The sequence below is a fragment of the Pseudophryne corroboree genome, chromosome 6, assembly GCF_028390025.1.
Source record: "Pseudophryne corroboree isolate aPseCor3 chromosome 6, aPseCor3.hap2, whole genome shotgun sequence".
Lineage (NCBI taxonomy): Eukaryota > Metazoa > Chordata > Amphibia > Anura > Myobatrachidae > Pseudophryne > Pseudophryne corroboree.
Window position 1 is genome coordinate 785,605,485 of NC_086449.1, and position 26,248 is coordinate 785,631,732.

The following is a 26,248-nucleotide window of genomic DNA, read 5'->3' on the forward strand; positions in this document are numbered from 1 at the left end:
TGTGCCAATGAAATATCTATGTTTAAATTTATCTCCAACCCGACTGACTACCTGTTTTAGTTGACCTGTCCAAACTGCCTGACAGGGTTTAGTTAAAAATGTAGCTGAAAATTTTATTAAAACATTATTACAAAACTTGAGTTCATTAGGGTTTAAACCCAATCAGCCTGACTGTCCTACTGTCAGTCTAACATATACAGTATCATTTTGCATTGAATTTTATAATGAAATTAAAAATGAAATTTTAGGTACTGTATTTGCTTAAAATTGCAATCCAGAAAAAAATAAGTAAAATAGAATAAGTATTTGCAGTGGTGAAGCTGAGCTAATGTATTTTGATTACTGGCTACATTAACTGTAAAACCAGGTGTGCTATTGTCCAACTGAATTGCAGTGCTGTCTGTAAGTGAAACCGTTTAAATACAGTATTTAGAATTACAAAAAGAAATGAATGTGCATGTCCCATGCACACAAACATAATCCCAAAATGAGAGCTATTACTTTTTGGAACTTAATTGAAAATGGGTTGGTATTGGGATCCTGGCGCTTGGGATGCCAGCAATCAGAATATCAACATCGGCATCCCGATATGCAGAAACCCGACACCCAGGGGTTAAAGTGGGGGGGGGGAACAAGGTGGAACTGAGTTCCACTACCTGTAATGGTAGGGGAAACTAGTCTCACCATCTCCATTGCCCTGCACAGTAATTCCAACAGAAAAGCCCACCCCATCATCTGCGTCAATCGATGATACATGCGGCACTAGTGTTGCTGATGAGCTGCAGCCACCTACTCCTTCCTCAGGTCTTGATTCCTCCATGGTCCTCCTCCATGAGTTCCACCACCTCACCAGGACCACTTTAAGCCCAGCCGACACCTACTAAGTAAATATGCTAACCCCCACTTCCTACTCCCCTAACCCTCCCTCCATGTAACCTGACCCTACCCCCCCCCCCCCACACACACACACACAGCCTAACCATAACCTACCAAGGTGGTGCCTAAACTTAACCCCCGTACACACAGCCAAACCATAACTGTCCCACCCCTGCAGCCTAACCCTAACCTTCCCTGGTGGTGCCCAGACCTAAACACCCCCCTACCCTACCCCCTGTGGCCTAACCCTTCCCAGATGTGGCATACTTCAATTTGAAATGCAGACAGTAGGGATTCTGGTGTAAATATTGTTGTGTATGTCGTGATTCCGATTTGTTATTCAAACTAGTGTTGTGATTCCGGTGTTGATATTCTGATTGCCGGAATCCCGAATGCTGATATGGTGACTGCATCCCATTGAAAATATTCTATTTAACAAAACATTGGGATACTGTACATTTTATTTTTTTACCATTTTAGGATAATTCCATAAATCATTTGGTTTTATAGCAAAATAAAATACTGTATGATTCTTTGATTGAGGACAAACTAGTCTCATGTACACAATAGTAATAGCTTAAGTCCAAAACTTTCTAAACCATTGCTGATTAAGCAACTACTGTAGTTTTGTATTTAGAAGTGTATTTTTTATGTGTGTTTACATGCTCTTATATTTTTTGTTGTGTATTATTATTATTATTATTATTATTATTATTGTTAGGGATTGTAATTACCTAGTTAATGTAATTTCAATTTGTATTTCAGATGGCTATACCACTGATGATATTGAGTTTTATTGGCGCGGAGGCAACCATGCGGTTACAGGCGTTGATAGAATTGAATTACCACAATTTTCCATTGTTGACTACAAGCTGCTCTCGAAAAATGTTGTTTTTTCCACAGGTTGGTAAAAAATACATTAATTAAAGTATGATACAATATTATAAATGCATCATTTTTTTTTCTAAGCATTTGGAAATGTTTTGCTAAATGCTGAAATGAGATTTAGAATTCATCTGTCATTCATCCCCCGCAGTCTCAGGGTGGACTCCTCAATTGCTGTTAGTGCACATAATGTACTTCAGGCTTGTTACCCAATGAATGCTGTATGTCAAACAAGATCATGTGTGACATGCAGTGGGCAACAGCCACTTACACGTGCAGTTCAGGTGTTAAAAAATTGCTGTAAAAGCCAAAGGGACTATGTACTAAGCTTGGGAGAGAGATAAAGTGGATGGTGATAAAGTACCAGCCGATCAGCGCCAAATGGCCATGTCACATACTGTGTTTAACAAATGACAGTTAGGAGCTGGTTGGCTGGTACTTTATCTCTGTCCACTTTATCTCTCTCCACGGCTTAGTACATAGACCCCTAAGTTTTGCAGCACTGTAGCTCTGGCCACTAGCGCTGTACCAGAACCTAGTGGCGCATGCACAGATCTCTGGAAAAATTGTCTGGCAGCCAGTTTCCCAATGATTTTCCTACTGTGCATGCACAAAACACTCAGAAAATGGCGCCGCACTATTTTCCCAGTAATTTTTGCAGTGCTGCTGCTGCACCATGGGACTCCGGAGGGTAAGTATTAAAAATAATGGGTGCAGGATGTGCAGTGTGGCCCCTGCCGGACCCAGTGAACCTGTGTGCACTGCACGCACTGCAGCCATTATAAATATGCGCGTGCCCTGCACCCATTATAGATGCTGTTCGAATATTATGTGACTCTTCTGGATGCCCAGAAAGTGGCTGCTGGCCACTTCCCAAGTGGCTTGATGGTAACATTTTCATTGACTCCTACATTTGTGGCCCCGCCCCTGCTTTACAATGTCAGTTTTCTCTGCATTGAATAGCAGGGAAGCAGGGCCATGATGAGGCAATTACAGTACCATGTCCCTGCACCTCCCCCCGGAGGAACCAGCAGAAAGGTCACCAAGTACAGTATGAGGGAACCCTACTTATACTCTAGACAAAATGTGATAGTATCCAAGCGTATTATTTAGAAGGCTGCTGCTGGGAACATCGAGGATGTAGATCCAAATCCCTTTCTTCTTGTGCCCTGGGGTCAGATATGCCCAAAAGAAGGTAAAAAGCAGAGAGAGAGAGAAGGAAAGCAGGAGTGAGTAATATGAAATTCAGTATATGTGCATAGAGGCATCCAGACTATAGATCGACATACATTAGGTCAACCCCATATGGTTGACAGACACAAGGTCATCATGGACGAAAGAGTGACATATGAAAGGTTGACACTGGAAAAGGTCGACAGGTTCATATGGTTGATATGACAATGGTTGACACACATACTGTAAGGTCAACACATTTTTTTTGTTTTTATCATGTTTTTGGACTTGTTCCTTCCTTGACTATACATGTCACAAATCATAACCTTTAATAACTTTGTAGTGAGCGAAGCGAGACACCGTTCCAGAAGCGTGGTGAGCAAAGCAAGCCTGTAAGGGGACGCGTTTCTACAAATGGTGGTCCTAGATGACACAACTATCCACACTAACCCCAAAAATGCAACCATTTATTGTGCCAACCATTTTGTGTCAACCATTTTTTGTTGACCATTGTCATGTTGACCGTTTGACCCTGCTGACCTTTCATATGTCAACCTTTTGTCCATGTTGCCCTCTTTTCGACTTAATGACTGTAGACCTAATGACTGTAGATCTTCTATACCACACCCGTCTACAGACACTTCCTGCACCCATGCTTTGTTCCACCTGGGCTGTATTTACTGTTTGTTAGGTACTTGTGGAAGATGCACTGCAGACAAGGTCTGCCATGTGTGTAAGCCATAAACAAGCTTAGGAGAGAAATATATTACCTTGTCCTGTCACCTCTCATTGTAAAGTAGAATCTGTTATTGCTGTTTGTCAGTTTGTTTCCCTGATTAAATGTTTTGCTTTCAGGTTCCTATCCAAGATTATCTCTCAGTTTTAAGCTAAAGAGGAACATTGGCTATTTCATCTTGCAGACATACATGCCTTCTATTTTGATCACCATCCTCTCCTGGGTTTCTTTCTGGATCAACTATGATGCATCAGCTGCTCGGGTTGCTTTAGGTATGATCCAACAGTCAACTTAATGGAAATGATTGTTGGCTGAAGCAACGTTCTTAACTTAACTTGTCATTTTTTTTAAATTCAGTTCTACTATAAGTAAACACACTGCTGAACTTTTAATGGTGTACGTGTATTAGTTTTTGCATCGTATTGTTTGACTTCTCCCTCCTTGCCATAGAGAAATGAGGTAGAACAGAAAATCTGCTGAGAGAGAGAGACTCAGGGAAAAATTAGTGGCATCAGTTTGTAGACCTAATGAATAGGAAAATGGGCATTAGCATACAATACTGTAGGGCATATGTAATAGCGTCCGAGTTTGCCAAAGGTGCGGTTTTTTTAAAGCAGCAATTATTTACAAGGCAAAACTATTGATGAATTAATTGTTAATGGTACATGATCAATATATTATATAACCCACAATGAATCATTAATGGTACAGGATCAATATATTAAATAACCCATTTACTATTAGTGTTTATGTGGCTTTATAAACATGATAATAAATCAGTGGCATCTTCAAAAATAATGTTTGTTTCTATTCCAGGAATAACAACTGTTCTGACCATGACTACTATCAACACTCACCTCCGGGAAACACTGCCAAAAATCCCATATGTGAAAGCCATTGATATGTATCTAATGGGTTGTTTTGTTTTTGTCTTCATGGCTTTGCTAGAATATGCATTGGTGAACTACATATTTTTTGGTAGGGGGCCACAGAGGCAAAAGAAGGCAGCGGAAAGGGCTGCAAGTGCCAACAATGAACAGCTGCGGATGGAAATTAATAAAGTAAGTCAGTTTATGATAGGTTTATTACATTTAGCAGTAGAATCTTATTTCCTGGGCTAATACTATGCAATTATCATCCCCCCAAGCTTCAGACTGTGTTCTGTTCATCTTCTCTTGTCAAAATAGATCTCAAAGTGATTTGGAGACAAACATTTTTGTATTTCTGTAGATCAGAACCCAAGGGGCCAACCCAACTGGCAGAACAATGGAGTTTGAAAGTATGACACTCCTGCAGTTCCCAAGAAACTCATCCCAGCCTCTACGGGTAACTGTTAGTCTCCCGATCTTAACATTCTGGAGAACTTAGAGTGAATCAGTGCAAATGCATCGATAAAGCTGATTAGACCGCTGCCATTCTGGGGTTTCATTTAGAGTTGGACACATTTTGCACGGTGAATGTTAAATAGGAAAAGACATACAGTATGCAATACAAAGCTTACCTATGTATATATGTTGAGTTTGGCATAACTCCAGGTGCAATTAGCTGAGGAACAGTAGAATTAGTGCCATGTCAGAAAGTATACATTTGCTTACCACTATAGCACAGAGATGCATCTTGACAGTAGCAGTAAGTGCCAAAGTCAGATTACCTTATTAGTACACAATATAACAGTATAATTTAGTGTCATATACTGTACACAAGAGAGAATAGTGTCTTCTCAGTACAAAATGAAAATGTTACATTACCCATATAAACATAATTACAGTAAATTAGAGATGAGCGGGTTCGGTTTTACTCGGATTTACCCGAATCTCCTTATTGGCTCACGGACGTCACGTGTTTTGGTTAGCCAATAAGAAAAATCCAGAAAAAAAGAACTTGCGATAATTCTGGCGTTAAGAGCCGAGTAAATCCGAACCCGCTCATCTCTAAATTAAATACAAACACAAAGGGAACAAAAAAAATTGAACCTAAAATAAATTAAATGCAAACATCTGTTATATTGATTTAAAACTGAATGATAATCTTCTTTCCTACTAAAGGAAATATCAGTTAATGCACATAGATATCCGCCAGTTCACATATTAGATCCACGTTACTATTAAATTTAAATCCTGTAAACGTGAGTGGCTGATCACAATCAGACAATCACAAGCTACTTGATAATGCTGCTGATGCTTACCTACACCAGTTTGTATAGTTGCAGCAGCCCTGCAGTACTCACTGCCTACTGATAGACATTTATATCTGCAGATGTCTCCATGTATATTTGGGTTACAATTATGGGAACCCTTTTTTATTGTACTTAGCTTGTGCTTACCTGCCCCTTACTACTCCATATTCTGCGCAGAGAGACACAAGTCAACTATATGCAAAATGTATGTGGATGCATACTGTATGTACACATCTTTGGTGCATGTGTGCAGAGCCGGCCCTAGGCATAGGCAATCTAGGTAAATGCCTAGGGCATTTGGTACGCTTAGGGGCGCCAGCCGCTTCTGCTGATTAAAATGATATGCGTCATGCCTATATTCTGTGGAAATCACTATAATGTAGCATTTCGTATGCAGATACAGCCGCAGTCGCACACAGAATATAGGCATGCTGCATATCAGTTTAATCAGCAGAAGCTGCTGGTGCATCCTAGCCACATAGTAATGCAAATAAGATGCATTTTCATAAACAAAAGGTGCCCCAGCGTTAGCAGAGCTGCCAGCTGACTCATGCCAGGCACTAGCGGCAGTGCTAGGGGGCACCAGCCAAAATCTTGCCTAGGGCATCATATTGTTTAGGGCTGGGTCTGCATGTGTGCAGTATGAAAATGCATCTTACATAAAGCAACTGGCAAATGTCCAAATCTAAATAAACTCCCTGAAGTCTCTCTCATCCTCAAGGGTTCCTTGTACAATAAATGTTCTCTGGAAGAAGAACTCAATTTGCAATCAACGTTTGACAATGAGAGAGTCACCTGGTTGCTAGCATTTCTCGATGCCACAAGTAATATCTGCCCTTGCTTTGTACAATTCATAGAAGTTTAAAGCTCAGTGTACTGTATTCAGAAGTGGAATAAAATGTATGGATAAACAGCTGAATATTTTTGAATATGTAACCAGATAATGGGCAATGATAGCTAAATGGGTTATACACATAGAGCTAAATGTAAGAATGGACTTCTCACATAGGAACCTTAATTTTGCACATTTGCAATACCCTTATACTTCATTTTGTATAAGACAAAAAAATAATATTACTGTATGCGTTCTTGTTATCTATGCAGGGCATACCTGGAGTAATCTTAAACAAATATAGGAGGTGGTGAGAAAAAGATTAGAACCAGTACAGATTCAATTTACTATAGGGGATCAGTATGTAATCCTGCTGGATGGGATCCCGGCGGTCGAAATACTGCCCACACAATCCCGACAGGGGTGGCGAGCAGAACGCAGCCCCTTGCGGGCTCGCTACGCTCGGCACACTATTATATTCTCACTCTATGGGTGTCGTGGACACCCACGGAGGGAGAATATGTCGGGATCGTGCCGGTCAGGATTCCGGCATTGGTATTTCGACCGCCGGGATTCCGTCCGGCGGGATGTTGACCGCATCCCTACTATAGATGTAGACACAGCTCACTTTTTCAGCGTGTGTACGTAGATTGTGAACGGGTGTGAATCATCCAATCGACAGTGTCTAGGTAGACAATGTTTAGGTCGACCACTATAGGTCGACATGTGCTAGGTCGACAGGTCAAAAGGTCGACATGAGTTTTTCATGTTTTTTTGGTGTCATTTTCTCCGTACAGTGACCGGGAAGCCCAATTAGTGCACCGTGTCCCCTCGCATGGCTCGCTTCACTCGCCATGCTTCGGGGAAGGTGCCTCACTCCACTACCGCTTTGCTTGGCACAGATTACCATTCCAATCGTAGTCCACGTGGATCATTAAGTATGAAAAAGTAAAAAAAAAAAAAAAAAAAAGTGAAAAACTCATGTCAACTTTTTGACTTGTCGACCTAGCACATGTCAACCTAGAAACCCTGTAGACCTTCAAACTCTGTCGACCTAGTGACTGTCAACCTATAGTGGTTGACCTGAACATTGTCGACCTAGACAGTGTCGATCTTCAGACCGGATCCCGTTGTGAACATGTGAAGTCAGTGCAAGGAACAGCATACATTAGCACCATATTATTTATCCAACCAAGGGGTAAATCCAGTAAGGTGCAAGTTACAAGATGCGAGGTGCGAGTTGCCGTTATCTCTTCAAACTCGCATTGCAAATTAAGTGCCTAATTCAGTAAGGATTACAAATTCTGCTAATTAGCAGAATTTGCAATCATTTGGATTGCATTCTGGGGGCCGCCCATCACTGGGCAAGGCCGCCCAGCATGCTGACCGGCGCCTCCCCACTTCAACAAGCATACATTGCAAATGCATCGCAATTTCTGCTTTTTAGCAGAAACTGAGGATGGCTCCTACCCGCTGCCATGTTCTCAATCGCGGTGGCTGCATGCAACATCACACAGCCGCCATGATCACATCCCCAACACGCCCCCATTCACACTGCACCCCCCCCCGTTTGGCTACCTCCACCCCGAAATGCTCTGTCTCCTCCCTGGAAATGGACCATTGCCCCTCCCCCCGTCCCGTGACTGCATCTTCCTGATTGACATGCAGAGATGATAGCATTTTCTGCAGCAGCCCGCACAAAATGCAGGTGCACGCGCCCGCATCTTTTTCTCATTATTTGTGGTTGGATTGCACACTGTGATCCAACCTGAATTAGGCTCTAATTTTGCAGTTCAGTTAGCAACTCGCATTGAACCAGTAAACTTGCATTTTTCCTTGAGCACTTCATTGAGGGTCAGAAATGGTAGGGAAAAATCTATATTTTTAAGGTTAAAATGTCGCAACACTATGCAGAACCCCCCTCTAAAGACTAAGCAATTTGAAGTTCCAATTAGCTTAATTAGTCCAATAGTTAATTAGTGCAATAGTTAAATGTAACTTTTGGGGTTTCAAAAAAACTATTATCTCAAATTACCCTAAAATCAACTACTCTGTTGCTTTATGTACCACAAATTCTATTACAGTATTTTTAATTGTTTTTAAAAAAAATGTTTTAAAGTAATCTCAAAGTACCCCCATCTTGTTTCCTACTTTTTGTATTTTTATTTTTTTTATGTGAACATAAACAAAAAAGTTGCCTTTTATACAAAAAAAATTTCAATACAATATGCACACATTTAAATACCTCCAGTACTTTCCTTATGACCACTAACAGCCTTCTGTATGATTCTGCAAACAAAATTGTCATTTATTGGGGATCTAGGAAGTTCACCCCCTTTTTCACTTCTATCACATTGCATATGGCTGAAAATTTGCAAACCCCCGCTGTGAGTACAACAAATTGGAGAATTCTCAGGAGCACGCATAAGTGCAAATGTCTGCACATCTCGCACTTAATTGGATTGACCCCTAAAACTGGCATGATTATAACCCAGACTGACCAACTTGTTATACTTATCAATTACATACATTTTTTGCCCATATATGACTGGTATGTTTTTAAATTGCAAAGAGCCATCATATTCTGATGCTCTAAAGAGCATCTATTTTTATATATCATTGCCTGGCATGTCTTTTCCAAGAATTGGTTTACATGTTTCTACCCAACAATGACCCATGTGTTATAATAATGGAGAACAGGTAATTGTAAACAAATAGTGCAGCACAGTCCTTGTCACAAATTGCACAAATGTGCTGGCTAGAGTCACATGCTTCTTATTCATGTACGCACACACTATCAACTCAGTGGCCACTTTATTTGGTACACCAAATCATCATCTCATCATCTCATCATTAGTGCAAAAATCTAATCAGATAATCATGTGGCAGCAACTCAATGTTGAAAGCATACAGACATGGTCTCTAGAATTTCCAGAAAACCAAAATTATCATGTGAGTCACAGTTCTATGGACAACAAAAGCCTTGTTAATGAGAGAAATAAAAAGAGAATGGCCAGACTAATGCAAGCTGACAGGAAGGCATCAGTAACTCAAATAACCATGCATTAGAACAGTGGAATGCAGAAGAGGATATTGCATCACAAACTTTGAAATGGATGGGCTCCAGCAGCAGAAGACCTCACTGCTTTCCATTGCTGTCTGCTAAGAACATGAAACTGAAACTACAGTGGGCACCAAAACTTACTCAGTTCAAGATTACAAAATATTCACCTGGTTTGACAGTAGGTGCAGAATTTGGCTTAAACAACGTCAAGCCATGGATCTATCCTAGTTCAAGATGGTGATGTGATGTAAAGGTGCAGGAATTGTTTACTTTGCACATATTAGGCCCCCTAATACCAATTGACTAACATTTAAATGTAGTTGCTGACCATGTGAATCCCTCTAAGGCCACAATCTACACATCTTCTAATGGCTACTTCCAGCAGGATAACCAAGCCATGTCACAAAGCACACGTCATCTCAAGCTGGTTCCATGAACCTGATAATGAGTTCAGTGTACTCCAATGGCCTCTATGGTCACCAGATCTCAATCCAATACAGCATCTTTGTGATGTGATGGAGGATATTGAAAGGACTGCCAACAAATGAACCAGCATATGCCTGATGCTATCATGTCACCAGGACCAAATCTCCATGGGATTTGTTTACAGTACCCAATCAATATGTCAACTGGTGTTGCATATCATGAGCAATCCAAAACTAAGGTGTAAAGTAATAAAATATATCTATCTAAACACACACATACTGTAAAAACACACACAGCCACACCCACCCACGCCCACACGCAGTGTGTGTGTGTGTGTGTGTGTGTGTGTGTATATCTATACATATAATATATATATATACTGTATACAGTACTGTGCAGAAGTTTTAGGTAGGTGTGGAAAAAATGCTGTGAAGTGAGAATGCTTTAAAACATAAAAAGGTTACTGGTTTATTTTTTTATCAGTTAACAAAATGCAAACTGAATAATCAGAAAATAAATCTAAATCAAAACAAGGGCCCTCATTCCGAGTTGATCGGTCGCAAGGCGAATTTAGCAGAGTTACACACGCTAAGCCGCCGCCTACTGGGAGTGTATCTTAGCATCTTAAAATTGCGACCGATGTATTCGCAATATTGCGATCACAAACTACTTAGCAGTTTTAGAGTAGCTCCACACTTACTCTGCCTGTGCGATCAGTTCAGTGCTTGTCGTTCCTGGTTTGACGTCACAAACACACCCAGCGTTCGCCCAACCACTCCCCCGTTTCTCCGGCCACTCCTGCGTTTTTTCCGGAAACGGTAGCGTTTTCAGCCACACGCCCATAAAACACCGTGTTTCCACCCAGTAACACCCATTTCCTGTCAATCACATTACGATCGCCGGAGCGATGAAAAAGCCGTGAGTAAAAATACTATCTTCATTGTTAAATTACTTGGCGCAGTCGCAGTGCGAATATTGCGCATGCGTACTAAGCGGATTTTCATTGCGATGCGATGAAAAATACCGAGCGAACGACTCGGAATGAGGGCCAATATTTGGTGTGATCACCCTTTACCTTCGAAGCAGCATCAATTCTTCTAGTTACACTTGCACACAGTTTTTGAAGGAACCTGGCAGGGAAATTGTTCCTAACATCTTGGAGAACTAACCAAGTATCTTCTGTGGATGTTGGCTTGCTTAAATCCTTCTTTCTCTTCATGTCATCCCAGACAGTTTTGATGATGTTGAGATCAGGGCTCTGTTGGGGTCATATCATCACTTCCAGGACTCATTGTTCTTCTTTACGCTGAAGATAGCTCTTAATGATATTGGCTGTATGTTTGGGGTCCTTGTCCTGCTGCAAAATACATTTGGAGCCAATAAGATGCTCTCTTATGGTATTGCATGATAAATAAGTACCTGCATGTATTTCTAAGTTTCTAAGTTTACACAACTGTTGAAACAATTCAGGCTGTAGAAAGTATAGCAAAAAGTATTGCGATCCTTAGAATATATTTAGAACAATAGATGTGAGTGCTATATACTGTATACATAGAAAGATGAATATGAAAGAAAACATTGTTTTGTTGCATATTCTAAGTGTAAAATCTAACAGGTGTTTTTTAATATAATATTGCTATATAATGTGCATGTGACAACACCACTAAATATCATAGGGATGCTCAGATTATTTCTTGAAGATGTGTCAACAATAATTAATAAGAACCAGACTCTAATAGAACATCAAAGGTCATATAGGGGCAAATGTACTAAAGTTTGTAGAGGTATAAAGTACCAGCCAATCAGCCCCTAACTGCCATGTTAAAGGCTGTGTTTGAAAAATGACAGGAGCTGATAGGTTGGTAGTTTATCTCTCCACTTTATCACTCTCCAAGGCTTAGGATATCTGCCCCATAGTAAGAAATTAAATTCTACTCTATGTGTGTCTGCACACATCAATGTTGAAAATTCAACCTCACTCATTTTGCAGTGCCCCTTTTCTGGATTGCGGAAAAAAATTGTTCACTTTACATATTGTGAAATGTCTTTGTCCTAACATTCAATGCAGTATTTCGTAGCCGACATTTAGAATTGAATCTCCTCCATAAAGTCTTAAGGTTTCATTCAAAACCAAAGTCACAATTTACGTGAAATAATTTTTTTAGTGTTAACTTGATTTCATCTTCTATTTTCCTATCATTGCAATTGATCACGTGCTTTATTTTCTTTCTTCTAGTAGGTTAATAATATCTTCCTACTTATGTATTCCGCTACTAAAATATTATATTAACATACTGTATTGCTCAACAGGGTAAATGTGAAAGCCTGCGAACTGCAGGAATCATTGGTTTCTGTGTGAGTCTGCCCAATGTTTTAAAGTAGCATTCATTAAAAAGACAAAACCAGGTTTTTAAAACTTTAGACAGATTTGCACGGAACTCATCTATGCATGCAGTTTGCAGGTTATTACATTTACCCCAATGTCTTTGTTGTAAAAAAAAATCACATTAAATGTCCAGGCAACAGATTTTTTTCCCCTTGCTTTGTAGATGGATCCACATGAAAATATTTTATTAAGCACGCTTGAAATTAAAAATGAGATGGCTGCATCAGAAGCTGTGATGGGCCTTGGTGATCCAAGAAGCACTATGTTGGCTTATGATACTTCCAGTATCCAGTACCGGAAAGCCGGATTACCCAGACACAGCTTTGGACGGAATGCTTTAGAACGACATGTTCAAAAAAAAAGCAGACTACGGAGACGTGCTTCCCAGTTGAAAATTACAATCCCTGACTTGACTGATGTAAACGCCATAGACAGATGGTCACGCATGATCTTTCCTGTGGTCTTTTCATTCTTCAACATCGTTTACTGGCTCTATTACGTAAACTAAGACTTAATGCCATACAGTATACAAGAACTGGATGCCCGTTCAGTTTATGTGTGGAACCGGAAGTGGGGCTTAAACAAAACATATTCAGGACACAAGCTATTTTAAAACACCTTAGTTGCTGGCACTTTCCACCGTAGAGTCTGTTGTACAAATTCATTCTAAACTCATTAGATGAATAACACTCTTCCATCTTTCTTATGACATTATTTTTTTTTTCTGTCCCTGATTAGGGTTTCTTGTTCACTGCATTTAAGTGAGAGCTAAAGCAACACCAAGCGTATATGATATGTCTTGATTAACATGCTTAAAGAAGACTGACAAAATAAAATACTATATACATTTTGGATGGAACTGAAGAAGTTATTACACAATTCTAAAGCTTACCTTAGATGTGCCATTTGCTGGATCCGTTGGGAATATAAACTCACTGGGGTAATACCACTAGCTTAGCCTTCTTGAAAGCTAGGCAGTCCAAGCAGTAGGAGAAAGTCAGATGGTACTGTAACCCCCAGCGGATCCACTAAATGCTACATCCAAGTATGATTTCATCTCATCCAACTCTACAGATAACTAAACATTTAAAGGCTAAATTGAATTGCATCTGTGTATTAGTTTTTCATTACAGCAGCAACACTTTTTTTCCAGTTAAACTTGAGTTTCTATGTCTACGTAACACCACATACATTTGTTTTAGTAGATATTTTATTATCAGTAATAATTTACATTTCTTCATTCATTGACTTAAAAATGTTGAACATTTGAAATACCATTGACCAATACTTGCATTTACCCTTTTTTATTTTTTATTGCTTTGCTTATGGTACTGTATATTTTCACTTTTAGTTATTTGAACATATTTATCTCATTTAATTTACCACTTCCTAATTTAACAGTAATTATTTTATAAGAGCAACTGTTGTGCTTTAATTAGCATACAATGAATTTTAGTTGAAATCATTAACGCATGAAAAAAAATTCCTATAATCCAGAAATCCTAATCAGAGGCTTCACAAAAGATTTTTAAATTCCTAATTGATTCTTTTCTTTCTATGGAGCCTATTTCTTATTGACCCTTATTGTCTTATATTGCGTTAATAAGGAATTTATTTGGGAGATCGTTATCATTCTGCTCTTGTTGAGACATTGAATCTGAAAACAAAGTTTGCCTCTTGGAATGCACCAACATCGGACCACACATGTGCAAGTTAAGGCTACCACAATGGTATCTAATGCAGTGTTGAAGCCAGTACATTAGAGATGTCTAAGATTGTGTAAGCTATCAAGGGATCAAGATCTGAAAAGCTTTATATATTGAAGAAGACTGCAGCACACATGAAAAAATTGGGAATGCATTATTCTGCATTACTTAGCTGAACGCAGGAGTTATCTATGATTATACCCTGTGCTCAAACCTTTAGTACAATACAAATATATTTAAACTGAGAGGACTTGATATATAGGCCCCTAAGACATTGAAAACTTTTTTCAATCTTCTCAAGGTCAACCACTATCAAAAATTAAATTTTCTGCAGGAAGAGAGATTTTTCCCTTTTAGTAGTTATGCAAAGTGAAGCAGGAATTTGTTTATGTAAAGTAGTAAATTAATGGGGTCTATATTTGTCATTTCCATTTCTGATCATTACTATGAATGTAATAAAAACAGAATTCCACTGCAATTTATCAAGTGTAGCCACTCATAACACATGAAACACACAGTAACTGTACTTCTTGGTCATGGTATTCCAAAGGTGATTTAAAAATGTGTTTATTGTCAACATCATACTCATCACAAGCCATTTGTTTATATTGTATCATGCTTGGGAAACTTGGCAAATCTTATTGTTCATGGAAAGCATGTACAGTATACACTACTATACTAGAATGTAGAATTAGTATACCATTGGAGGGGGGAATCAGAATGTAAACTCATGAATAGAATGTACATGTTGTAGCTAATCTGTATCCTTAACCAAGTGCTACATGTAAGAGCTTTGCCTGCTTTGTTGAAATAAGGAACTGTATCAGCTCCTTAAATATTGCATGCTAGCGTTATTAGAGGGCTTTGTGTATAGGGTACAAAATGTTCCAAGTACGGTACAGCACATGAGTAGATAATTCAGCATGGTTCAGAATCATCTTATACGTGCTTCTTGCTTAAAAGCCAGCTTCATTCACATACAAGCTTGCATTTCATGTAAGGGAGAGATAAAAAGGTATGCTATGTTTTTTATTGCTGGCGTCAAATATGCCATATTTTTTACTTGCCTTAAAAGAAGAAATCTCTTGCTAAATTACTACATGAAGGAGGGTTTAAATTGCAACAAAACATTTAGTTTTATTTTTAATTTGTGATTTTTATAGGTGAATCAACTTATACAGTAGCTACTCTCTTGTCTTGAGGTCAACAGGGCAGTTTTCCCTTACAGCTAAAAATTGAAGGGGGTACCATATCAAGATGCTGTTGGAATCTTACTAGATCCACTACAGAAATAAATATTAATCCCACACTTCTGTGTGTGTGTATATATATATATATATATATATATATATTTATTAACAGTTTCTTATATAGCGCAGCATATTCCGTTGCGCTTTACTATTAGAACAACAGTAATAGAGCAAAACTGGGTAAAAACAGACAGACATAGAGGTATATATATACATATCAGTCTTTTGCATTTTTCATGTGACCGAAATATTAAACCAGATTAAATAGCTCTCATTTTTTGTGGACTATATAATAATATTTCCACTGGTGTCCCCCTATTCTAATGCTGGCCCAAACAATGCTACTGTAACTACATTTAAATTTTTTGTATCAAAATGTTTACATATGATAAAATATACGTTTTCATGTGTTTTTAGCCATAGATTTCTATACCATAACCTCAAGTTAAATGTCCAGATGTTGAGGCAGCTTGCTGATAATCAAATGTGCATACATAATTACATGGTGCAAGAAATAATGATTTGTTGTAACCCAGTCATATATCAACAGTCTAGCACTTTGCCCCATATTATGTGAACCAAACTGTGTTTTTTACTCTGAAATCCATAAGGCTTTATCATGACGTGATTTTATTTGAGGTTATGATAAGTGGTAAAAACTAAATCTGGCTTTGTAGTAGATCACAAAACTGTTGAAAGCCTTAAAATAAAATCAGTATGTATATTTAATTAGTTTAGGCTGTAGTGAGCATAGAAAGATTAAATGATAAGAATTCTATTGAATATAGATACAGAATTTAATTTAGTGTTGCTTGGGGCCACTTTGCTTTTTAGGAAAAAGCTGGACCAATCAAAATAACAATATACATACACAGCCATATTCTAAAAGGAAACATGCAACTGATACTGTCTTCCTAATCATTCAGGCAGAAAGAAAAACGTATTGGCATAGATGCAATGTCAAACCGTTATTGCTAGCAAAAACGTTGCGCAATCTGACAATCCAGCAAATAAGGTGTTTTTGAATGTCAAGGTCGGAGGCAAAGCTTAATACTATTTGGTGTTGTTGGTGGGTTTGCAGCATGTTGCAGAGCAATATGTTAATGACCTCTCCAAATGTAAAGTTTAATTATTGACTTATTTTATGGTACAGCTTTAAAGAAATCTTTGAGACGTGTCTGTAAATACTTACTGTAAATGACTGCTAGCAAGTATGATAGTATGCATTTCCTAATCTAAGCATCATGTGTCTGTGTTTCCATGACGAATGCTCTGTTTATATTTAATACAAATGCAGGGTATTTATTGGGTAAATTATTTTACAATGTCTATAGATATATCCTTTCTCATTCTTAAATATATAAATATATATAAATATAAATGTCTGTAAAGAGGTTATAAAATAATAGAGAATTTTTACATTAATTATAGCATATTATTATTAACATTTATTTCATTTATGAGGAAAAAGCACAAAATGCATAGCAGTAAATTAGTCATTTAGTAATTCTATTGAACAATCATAATTTATTTGTACATGGTTCTGCAAAAGGCGTAAAATTCGGTGTCACATCTCAATTAAGTTTGCAGTACTTGAAATGTAGCTTCAGTAGGTGAATAGTACACATATTAAATGTGTGTATGTAATAAAATGGTGGATGATCACAGGAATAAGCTAATACCAATTTTTTATGGTTCAATAAATACAGGAAACTTTTACGTTTGTGATTTTTGGGGAAAAAAATTAAACATATTATGTCTTGTAAATCAGACATTCTAGACTGCATTCTATAAATACAAAATACCACACTGGATGTTAGTACTGTAAAAAACCCTTTGCAACACACATTAGACAAATCTACTCATTGCTTGTCTATTTCCTATTTTTTATACCAATGCTGATAACCAGTCAAATGAACAATACATAAAACTTGTTAAACAACCAAGAGAAGCAAAAATATGAAGATTTTTAGAAACTAAGTAATGTAAGTGTTATATATATGAAAATACACTGATGTAGTGATGCATAACATTTTGCTACATGTACATAGGTCATAGATGTGAGCATTCATTAAAGTTGACCGTTTGTAAATACACTCAGAACTTTCTTAAAACATTTTTAACTTCTTATTTGTACATAATGGCAAGGGCAAATTATACTATAGTACAGTAAAAGTGTTATAGCTTACTTGTAAATAATGAAAAATGCTTTCCTTTATTTGATAATTATTTTGTGTTATCTTGATTTTCAACAAAAACTGATTTGCTTTAGTGATTTGGATATCATTATGCTTATTGTTTTATTGTTTTTCAGAGCTGGGCTTTTTCATACAGTAGATATGAGGGTGAATGGATATGGTATTTTTTAACCACAAAAGAATCCACACTAACAGTAGAATGTAAGCAGGTCTATAAATTGACATTTGTGCCATGTATGTCAGTGGCTATTAGTACCACAAACTGCATTAAAGATTTCCATCCAGTTTAAATGCATAAGAATATAGGAAGATTGCATTATTAAGAATCCTACTGTATGTTATAAAAAATGTCATTATCTATTGACAGTACATCCATCTCCTCTAGCCCCAAAGTGCGGTGTTTTGGAATTATCCTTGACTCCTCCCTCTCCTTCAAACCATATATTGAGAACCTTTTGCAGTCCTATCATTTCCATCTAAAAAATATTTCTGGGATCAGACCCTTTCTCACTCAGGATGCTGCTAAGACCCTCATTTACTCACTTGTCATCTCTAGACTGAACTACTGTAACCTCCTCCTACAGTATCTGGCCTCCCTGACTCCCACCTTTCCACTCCAGTCTGTCCTCAATGCTACCACCTGGCTCATCTACCTCTCAAATCTACTACATCTGCCTCCCCTCTCCTACTAGCCCTACACTGGAACTCTTCCAGTTCAGAAGCCAATTCAAGATTCTTGCACTCAATTACAAAGCCTTCATCCAATCCACTCCCATTTTCATCTCTGACCTTCTCTCCCTTCACACTCCCACCTGCCTTCTTTGCTCCATAAATGAATGCCATCAATCCTGCTAGTTGATTACTTTTTCCCACTCCCTATTCCTAGATTTTGCTTTTGCTGGTTTCTACCTCTGGAATTCTATCCCTCTCCCTAACAGAATCTCCACCTCTAACCAAAACTTCAAATGAGCTCCTAAGCAATCCAGGTGTCATACTAACCCACACGCTCACTGCCTACCCCATCTGTGTCATCTCTGTCTCTGCTTTAGAAAGTAAGCTTCTGTGAGTAGGGACCTCTTCCCTCATATGCTTTTCCTTCCCCTACTTAGAATATCATCTACTCCATTCTCCTTCCAATGACACCTAACCCTTGGGTTCTGCCACTTTTTTGAGTGTTTATTTGAATGTTTATAAACCATGTACTTGTTCTGCATTGTCTTGTATTGTAAGTCACTGTACTCTTGTTTTGTTCATATATTTATGTACGTTGTAAGGCACTGCAGAACCCTTGTGAGGCCATATAAATAATAGATGATGATAATAATAGTAATAATAATAATAGGACTTTAAATATACAAAAATGTTATTTACTTCAAGACACAAGATAGCATAGGAAAAACATGATGAAATTAACAATTAAGATATTTACAGTTTAAGACTTTCAAAAGGATGTTTATAATACTACTACTTCTACTACTACTACTACTACTACTACTACTACTAATAATAATAATTATTATTATTATTATTATCATCATTATTCTATAGGCAACACAACTTCACAAAAAACATTATATATTACTCTTGTGAAACTATACATACACAACATAATTACTTAATTTAGAACACTAATAGTCATTGTCTTCCAAAGTAAGATCTTCAACAAATTATTTTATAAGAACATTGTATTATGATTTCTAAAAAGAATTTGATTTAAAAAATAATTGTGTGCAAATATGTGCCTTAGTACCTCTGTCTTTAGCTTATAATTAGTTTCACTGTAAACTGTTCTCTAAATAAGGGTTTCTTAACATAAAATTTGGGAATGAAAACATCGGTCACAAAGCCTGCATGGTACTCATTTGATTTCTTATTAGCATGTACTGTCACATTAGTATTATGCTTTAGCATCATTAAGTCGAAAAATTCACTTTAGCTAAATAATAATTTTTATGTAGTACTAAACATTGGGTTGATAAGCTAACTTACAGACATTATTTTAGTCCTGGAAACAGAGCAAAATAGGTTGGATTCTGACCAACACTGCCAAAATACCCTGTGCTAGATACTGTAAAAGTAAAAAAATATTTTGATGTTCAATTCCTAATTATTATATAAAATTAAAATTTTCATAAATTTCAAAATATATTTACATTAGTAGTAGTCCCTTTGTACAGTATAACACCATATTTTAATTGCTATTAATTTAATATTGATTTAATGTAATGTGCTGTTGATTTACTAAAACTACTTGATTTACTATTTTACAGTATGTACCATGAGGCTTAAGGTAATAAATGTAATACAGTATTGTAGTGTAGAGTAGTGGCTTGAGAATAAGGTTGTGCATTAATGTAAATGCTATAATAAATATATAAAAAAATGTATGTATTAAAAAAGCAGTACAAACTAAATATAGCAGATAACTTAAATGCTATAGTTTGCAAAAGTCTCATAATAATTTTTAAAATTTAATAGTCTACAGATACACAAAAAATTGCACCCCAAAGCTACAAAAATAAGTGAATAGATGGTTAACAAATAGTCCATAATGATGACACAGGCAGTTGCTCATCTATCAGGGAGTGTAACTAAAACAGGGTATAAGTTGTTGCGCTCTCCACTAGACTGCCAATGCTATCATAAAGCTCCTTGGAACCCTTAAAAACCACTTAATAGCTATGCTATTGCTTTTACCATAAAAATGAAAAGCAATGCCTTTTCTGTAAAGCATAATTAAATGTAATACAAGTCTATGAAAATATGTATTACATTTCTATTAAACAAAAATATGAATACTTTAGTGGAAATGGAATATTATTTTACCTTGAAACCCCAGATATTATTTTACAGAACTTTGCACCTGTTTTTTTAAGTCCTTCCCACCCAAGGACAGCAACACTGATACTGAAATATTTTGCTGTCATAGCCCCTCTGACTGGCAGTGTGCCAATCCAGAATTCCTTTTGTCTTTACATTACCATTGCCGAGTAACATGTTTGGCAGAGGCATTGTTGCCAGCAATTAGTAAAGTAGCTGACTTTGAGGAATGTGTACGGTTAGAGAAACCCTTGATTTTTTAAACTCAACACTCTTTTAAGTTTAACTACATTCACTTTATACATTATATTATATAAGGCTTTGAAACAACATGTGTTTAAGTTTAAGCAACCATACACAGAAACAGAATGTCTCTGTCCACATTAAGCTACAGGGGTTTAATAAAAATGACTGGGATTTGGGATGCCAACGGTCACATGACTGACACCAGCATCCCGACCATGAGACTTCCGATAGGGGTCGGGGTAATTTTTTTTACCCCTTTCCTGTCCCCTACCCTAACCCTCCTGGGGTTGCGGCTAGGGCTAAGATTCGGGGGTGGTGGTTAAGGCTAAGACACTGAAGGTGACAGCTATGGCTAACCCCTCCTCTAGTGCCTAACCCTAGCCCCCATACCTATAACAGTCACCCTGATACTTACCTTCAGGATGTTGGCAGTTGGTGTTCTGGCACCAGGATTCCGAGTGGTGTCAGGATTCAAGCATTGGTCACATGACCACCGGCATCCGGACTGCAACGATGCATACCACATCCTGCTCACAGCTGTATGCTGAAAACATTTCTGATTCAGAGTAGGGCACATATTTTGCGAAAAAAACTGACATTAAATGTGCTGAAAATAAGAAATTTACATGAGTCGGATCTCTAAATGCTTCTTTTCTACATGATTGCATATGCTTCAGGATTCCATATGCACCAGAACTACATACAGCATGTATTAATTGTGTCCATCTCTGGCAAATGCAATAATTGGCTGTGTGCTTGCAGTGGTACAAATGAAATGGAGTTATTGGACTTGAGCAGTGAAATAATGATTAATTAATAACACTGCCTAAGCTATCACTTGCCACTTTTCTACATCTGAGTGCAATGGGAATGTTTTGCTTCATTGGCACAATGACTGTAAATATTAAATCAATATATCAACAATAATAAATTCATAGCAGCATAGATAATATATATTAGTACCACTAGTTCATATTATCAAAATAATCATCAATGGCTCAGAATGTCCAGGAAAGACACCCCTGAGAAATTTAAATCACGTGATCTGGAACCTCCCGTCCCAGTTTTATGGCTGTTCAATCCAAGTAGCTGGCTGACACATTTTGTCTATAGGTTCAGCATTATTCCTCTATTATAGCTGCTGAGTCCTGAAACTAGTGCTATAGGAACTTTTCTTTAATGATAACCATAAAGCAGTGGTTCACAGTATTTTTCTCACTGCACCCTTAGGCCAAAAGATTCTTATTGAGAAATTCAGAAAAAAGTATTAAGTTAAGTAAAATATGCCTTCCTGTCATCCTTAGGGTCATTTGATCATGGACAGGGTTGAACTTCTGCTTGTCCATAATCCACCAGAACTGGTATTGCCTCTCGCATTGACAATAAATAATATTATTTGGTCGTGGACCACTAACTCATGGCACCCATATATGTGCTCCAACCCGTGGAACCGCAGGGTGCCACATAATCCAATTTGGGAACCATTGCATTAAATTTAAAAGTAAAAACTGTGAACTGCCATATAATATAGCCACAGTAAAAATTAATTAAACACAATTAGCTGGAGACTGTAGGCTATAGCCAGTCAAATTGTAGCAGATGAGAAGCACTTGGTTTATGCAGCTGTTCTTTATCATCATCACTGTGCATTTTGAACCAGTCCTCCAGCAGTCACAAGTGATATTGCCTCCTGACAGGTGTATGTGCTCCTGTATCCACATCTGCCTCAAGTTGCATTTACAAGAAAATGGCCTTAATGTATTCAGCCAAATTGGCATACAGATAGGAGCTTAAGTATTTTTCATCTGCATTACAGAAATATATATTTTATGCAAAAAAAGGATGCATATATGCAACTATATTTGAGGCCATCAGTGTCCATGCTATGCTAAGTTTGAAGTGTGTTCAGCAACTTGTTGTAAACAGCTGGGACTGGAAATATGTCTAATTATCTTCTATCATGTGAAGCATACATGAAATGCTACTATATAAATGATATTGATCACAAAATAATGAGAAACAAACATTATCCGACAGCATTATCATCGACACTCAGAAATTCCATGTGTGTGCAGCCTTAGAAAAATTGCACAGAGATTATCTGACTTTCAAAATCCAGTGTGAAAGTCAAGTTAAACAAAAGAGTTGAATTTTGTCATAGATCCACTTTCAGTTCAGCAAAAAGCAAACATGTCTACTTTTAAATTTTAACTGATTTACCATGGAAAAACTGATAGATAGCCACATGCATATCTGTTTCTTAAAACTTAATCTGGATGGAAACTTTTATCTTTGTAGTTCTTTGACCACTGACATATGTTCTATTTGCATGGGTGTTTATGCAATCATGGTGGTACTGCTTGTTTTGTATATATTTTTGACTGTAATTAAGTCAATTGTGGATGTAGAACATTTTCAAAATATACATTTAATTGTTGGTAAAAAATGCTATGTTTTTATTTCTAACAATTTTGGATTCTTGCCAAGGTCTTGAAAGGGTAAAATAAAGCATTATAGCATTGACAAACCCAACACTACCGCTCACGTTGAAAGATTCAAGATGACTGAATTGAGTAATATCCATAGAACCTACTGTACTATAGACAACTTGTTTATTTCAGTAGCATAAACCATGAAATATGAATATATAAATAAACATATAAAAGCTACTGCATCCTCAGGTAGAAAATTCCACATGATGCATTACATTAGTTTTAAGTCTTCCTTCAAAATCAATAGTGTTATTTTGTTCTCTCAATATGCATATACTAATAAAGATGTAACTGGAATGGTGCATTTAAAATTTGGATATACTGCTCTCACATACTGTAGTTCTATATAAATTCCCTTATGGATCTTAATTTTAAACATATATTCCACCAATACTGTAGGTAAGTCCTTTTATTAAGCACATACAGACACACAATGGATCATGTGAGCACAAATAGTATATCTTTCCTTTGGAAAAACACAGCTAAAATGCTTGATTCTCAAAAAATAAATGATCCAAAATAAAAAATACATCAATATATATGTAAATTTGTTTTATAGTGCTTAATAGAATTACCAAGCAAAATGGTGTCAACCAATTTAAATAAAGAAGTGGGCTTCCATTTTTTAATGTTCTCATAATTACTTTGCAGAAGTAAGAAAGAAGATCTTTTACAAAATTAATATTTTCAATTCACCTGGAAATTTAATTTTGTGTTTATTAAAATGCATTTTTGCACTTTAAGCTTGGGAAATATATGTGCTTATTATTTTACTGCTATTATATTTTATTTATTTTCCAAGTGTTTATGTTCATTCTTTTAAACTGTAAAATTAAATTCAACAATCAAAATATTTTAAATTTATTTGAAATAGAAAAAATGACAAGCATACTGTACCTTTTCAAAATAATGTTGTTAATGGAAATAATAAATAGTTCTCACACTCTTTAACAACTGTATACAAAGTATGGAATAAGATTTTAAAATTGTTGGAAATGATTTATATCCACATTGCTTTCTTACAGCAGCATTCATCAGCCTTATAGATTACATTTTAACCTTTCTTATATGCACATAATGCATTTTTCTTCAATGGTTTGGTACAGCAAAACTGTAATGGAAACTAGATTCCAATTTAGTCTTCATAAAAAAGACTGCCAGCCTCATAATGTATGAGGTAGTAAACATATGATTGTAAATGAGTAGTGCATAAAAGATATTTTCTTGAATTTCTTGCAAACAGTTGCAGCATGTAAATATATAACAATGTTGGCTAGTGTGTACTTCTTGAATTCAAAGATATAAATAAAGGACTAAATTAAAAGTGGTATTGTACTGTCTTTCATTAAAATGGTTCCTATGGATTTTTTAAGGCTATATATATATATATATATATATAGAGAGAGAGAGAGAGAGAGAGACAGAGAGAACCTTTCTCCTTGTTTGTCTTTCTATGTTTTGGCATCACTCAAAAACTGCTGGATGAAATTGGATCGCTTTTTCACTGTTGTATGGCTAGCAAAAAATTGAGCTATGTATGATCTTGATTTGGCATCAGGGAGAGGAGCAATAAAGGGAAAAACAGACCCTTCAGTGTGCAGGCTCCTTGATGAAGTCTTTGGATGAAATGTGTTGGGCCTCCCTCACTGTAACCTTCTGCCTTCTAAAAAAGATAACATACCTCCTATTTTTTTTAATCTGTCATAGAAGAATCTCTTTTATACTGTATCCTCTTTATTATACATTTTTTTATTTTTCTGTATACTGCTTTTTTTACACCTACTTTATTAGACTGATTTTTTGTCTTAGTATAGTTCCACCCAGTTTGTTGAATTTTTTTCTCTGTATATACCTTGTCTTAAATAAAATGCTCATGTTTAAATTTGATTTCTAATTGATTACATCATTTAATACTGATTATTAGTAGCATTGGTCGCTGACATACCCATCATATCTGTTTACATTTTTCACCCAGAAGCTTACCACGGCTACCTATCTGGGGTTAGCTGACACCCTATATTACAGGTAGTGTCTCTTTATCTGTCTAATTGAATTGAACTAATTAAGGGGTATATCACAAGTGGAACTGAACTTCCTCATTATATATATATATATATATATCCAGATAAGTCCACACTCACTGCTACAGTCCACAACATAGGCGGTGCTCCATAAGGGGCTCCAGAGAAGTCCAAAATATATCCAAAAAGAGTACAGGCACTCACCACTTTTCCTTGAAAATAGAAGAATTTATTGCCACTCACAGGTGTGTCTCACATGGAGACAGTCAGCATAACAGCATATAGTGTCGACGTTTCGGCTCCCATCGAGCCTTCTTCAAGACAGACACCTGTTGTTTTTCTGTCTGTCTTGAAGAAGGCTCGATGGGAGCCTAAACGTCGACACTATATGCTGTTATGCTGACTGTCTCCATGTGAGACACACCTGTGAGTGGCAATAAATTCTTCTATTTTCAAGGAAAAGTGGTGAGTGCCTGTACTCTTTTTGGATATATATATATATATATATATATGTAAAATTCTGTATTGTGCTTTACAATTCAGCTCTCAGGAAAATATAGATTGTAGATACAACTATTAAACTGAATCCTTTCAAGGTGCATTAGAGATCCTTTAAACAGTGAGATCTGGTGTGTCTGTGGCCTCCGCTCTTCAACACTCAAATCCTTTTATGTCTTCTCTAATTTTTAGCAAGAAATAGAAAGGACACTGCATAGTGTATGTATATTTTATTGAAAATGGCTTAATAATGAAAAGAATATGTGTACCATAACAAAACCAAAATACTCACTTACCTGGAAAAATTTAAGAATTCTATTAAATCACTCACATGTTGTAGTAAGTCCATGAAAAGCATCAAGAAATTACGTGGTACCTTAACCAAGATTCTACAGTATAAACAATACTTTATACAGTTCTTAAGATTCATAAATGTTTAACGAATTTGCTTGGAAGGCCAATT

The 26,248-nt window shown here is 36.8% G+C and overlaps 1 protein-coding gene across 3 annotated transcripts in view; it reads left to right on the forward strand.

The window, feature by feature from the left end:
• GABRB2 (gamma-aminobutyric acid type A receptor subunit beta2) overlaps positions 1–24,590 on the forward strand; it is a 506,583-nt gene extending 481,993 nt beyond the window's left edge. The window contains exons 6-10 of one of the 3 annotated variants that reach the window (XM_063928757.1): positions 1,642–1,779; positions 3,790–3,942; positions 4,487–4,731; positions 4,901–5,002; positions 12,718–24,590. In XM_063928757.1, the coding sequence (XP_063784827.1) occupies positions 1,642–1,779; positions 3,790–3,942; positions 4,487–4,731; positions 4,901–5,002; positions 12,718–13,062 (983 nt within the window). In that variant the 3' untranslated portion in view covers positions 13,063–24,590. The remainder of the gene's footprint in view (positions 1–1,641; positions 1,780–3,789; positions 3,943–4,486; positions 4,732–4,900; positions 5,003–12,717) is intronic. The other 2 variants (XM_063928758.1, XM_063928759.1) reach the window with 2 other exon arrangements.
• The last annotated feature ends 1,658 nt before the right edge of the window (positions 24,591–26,248 follow it).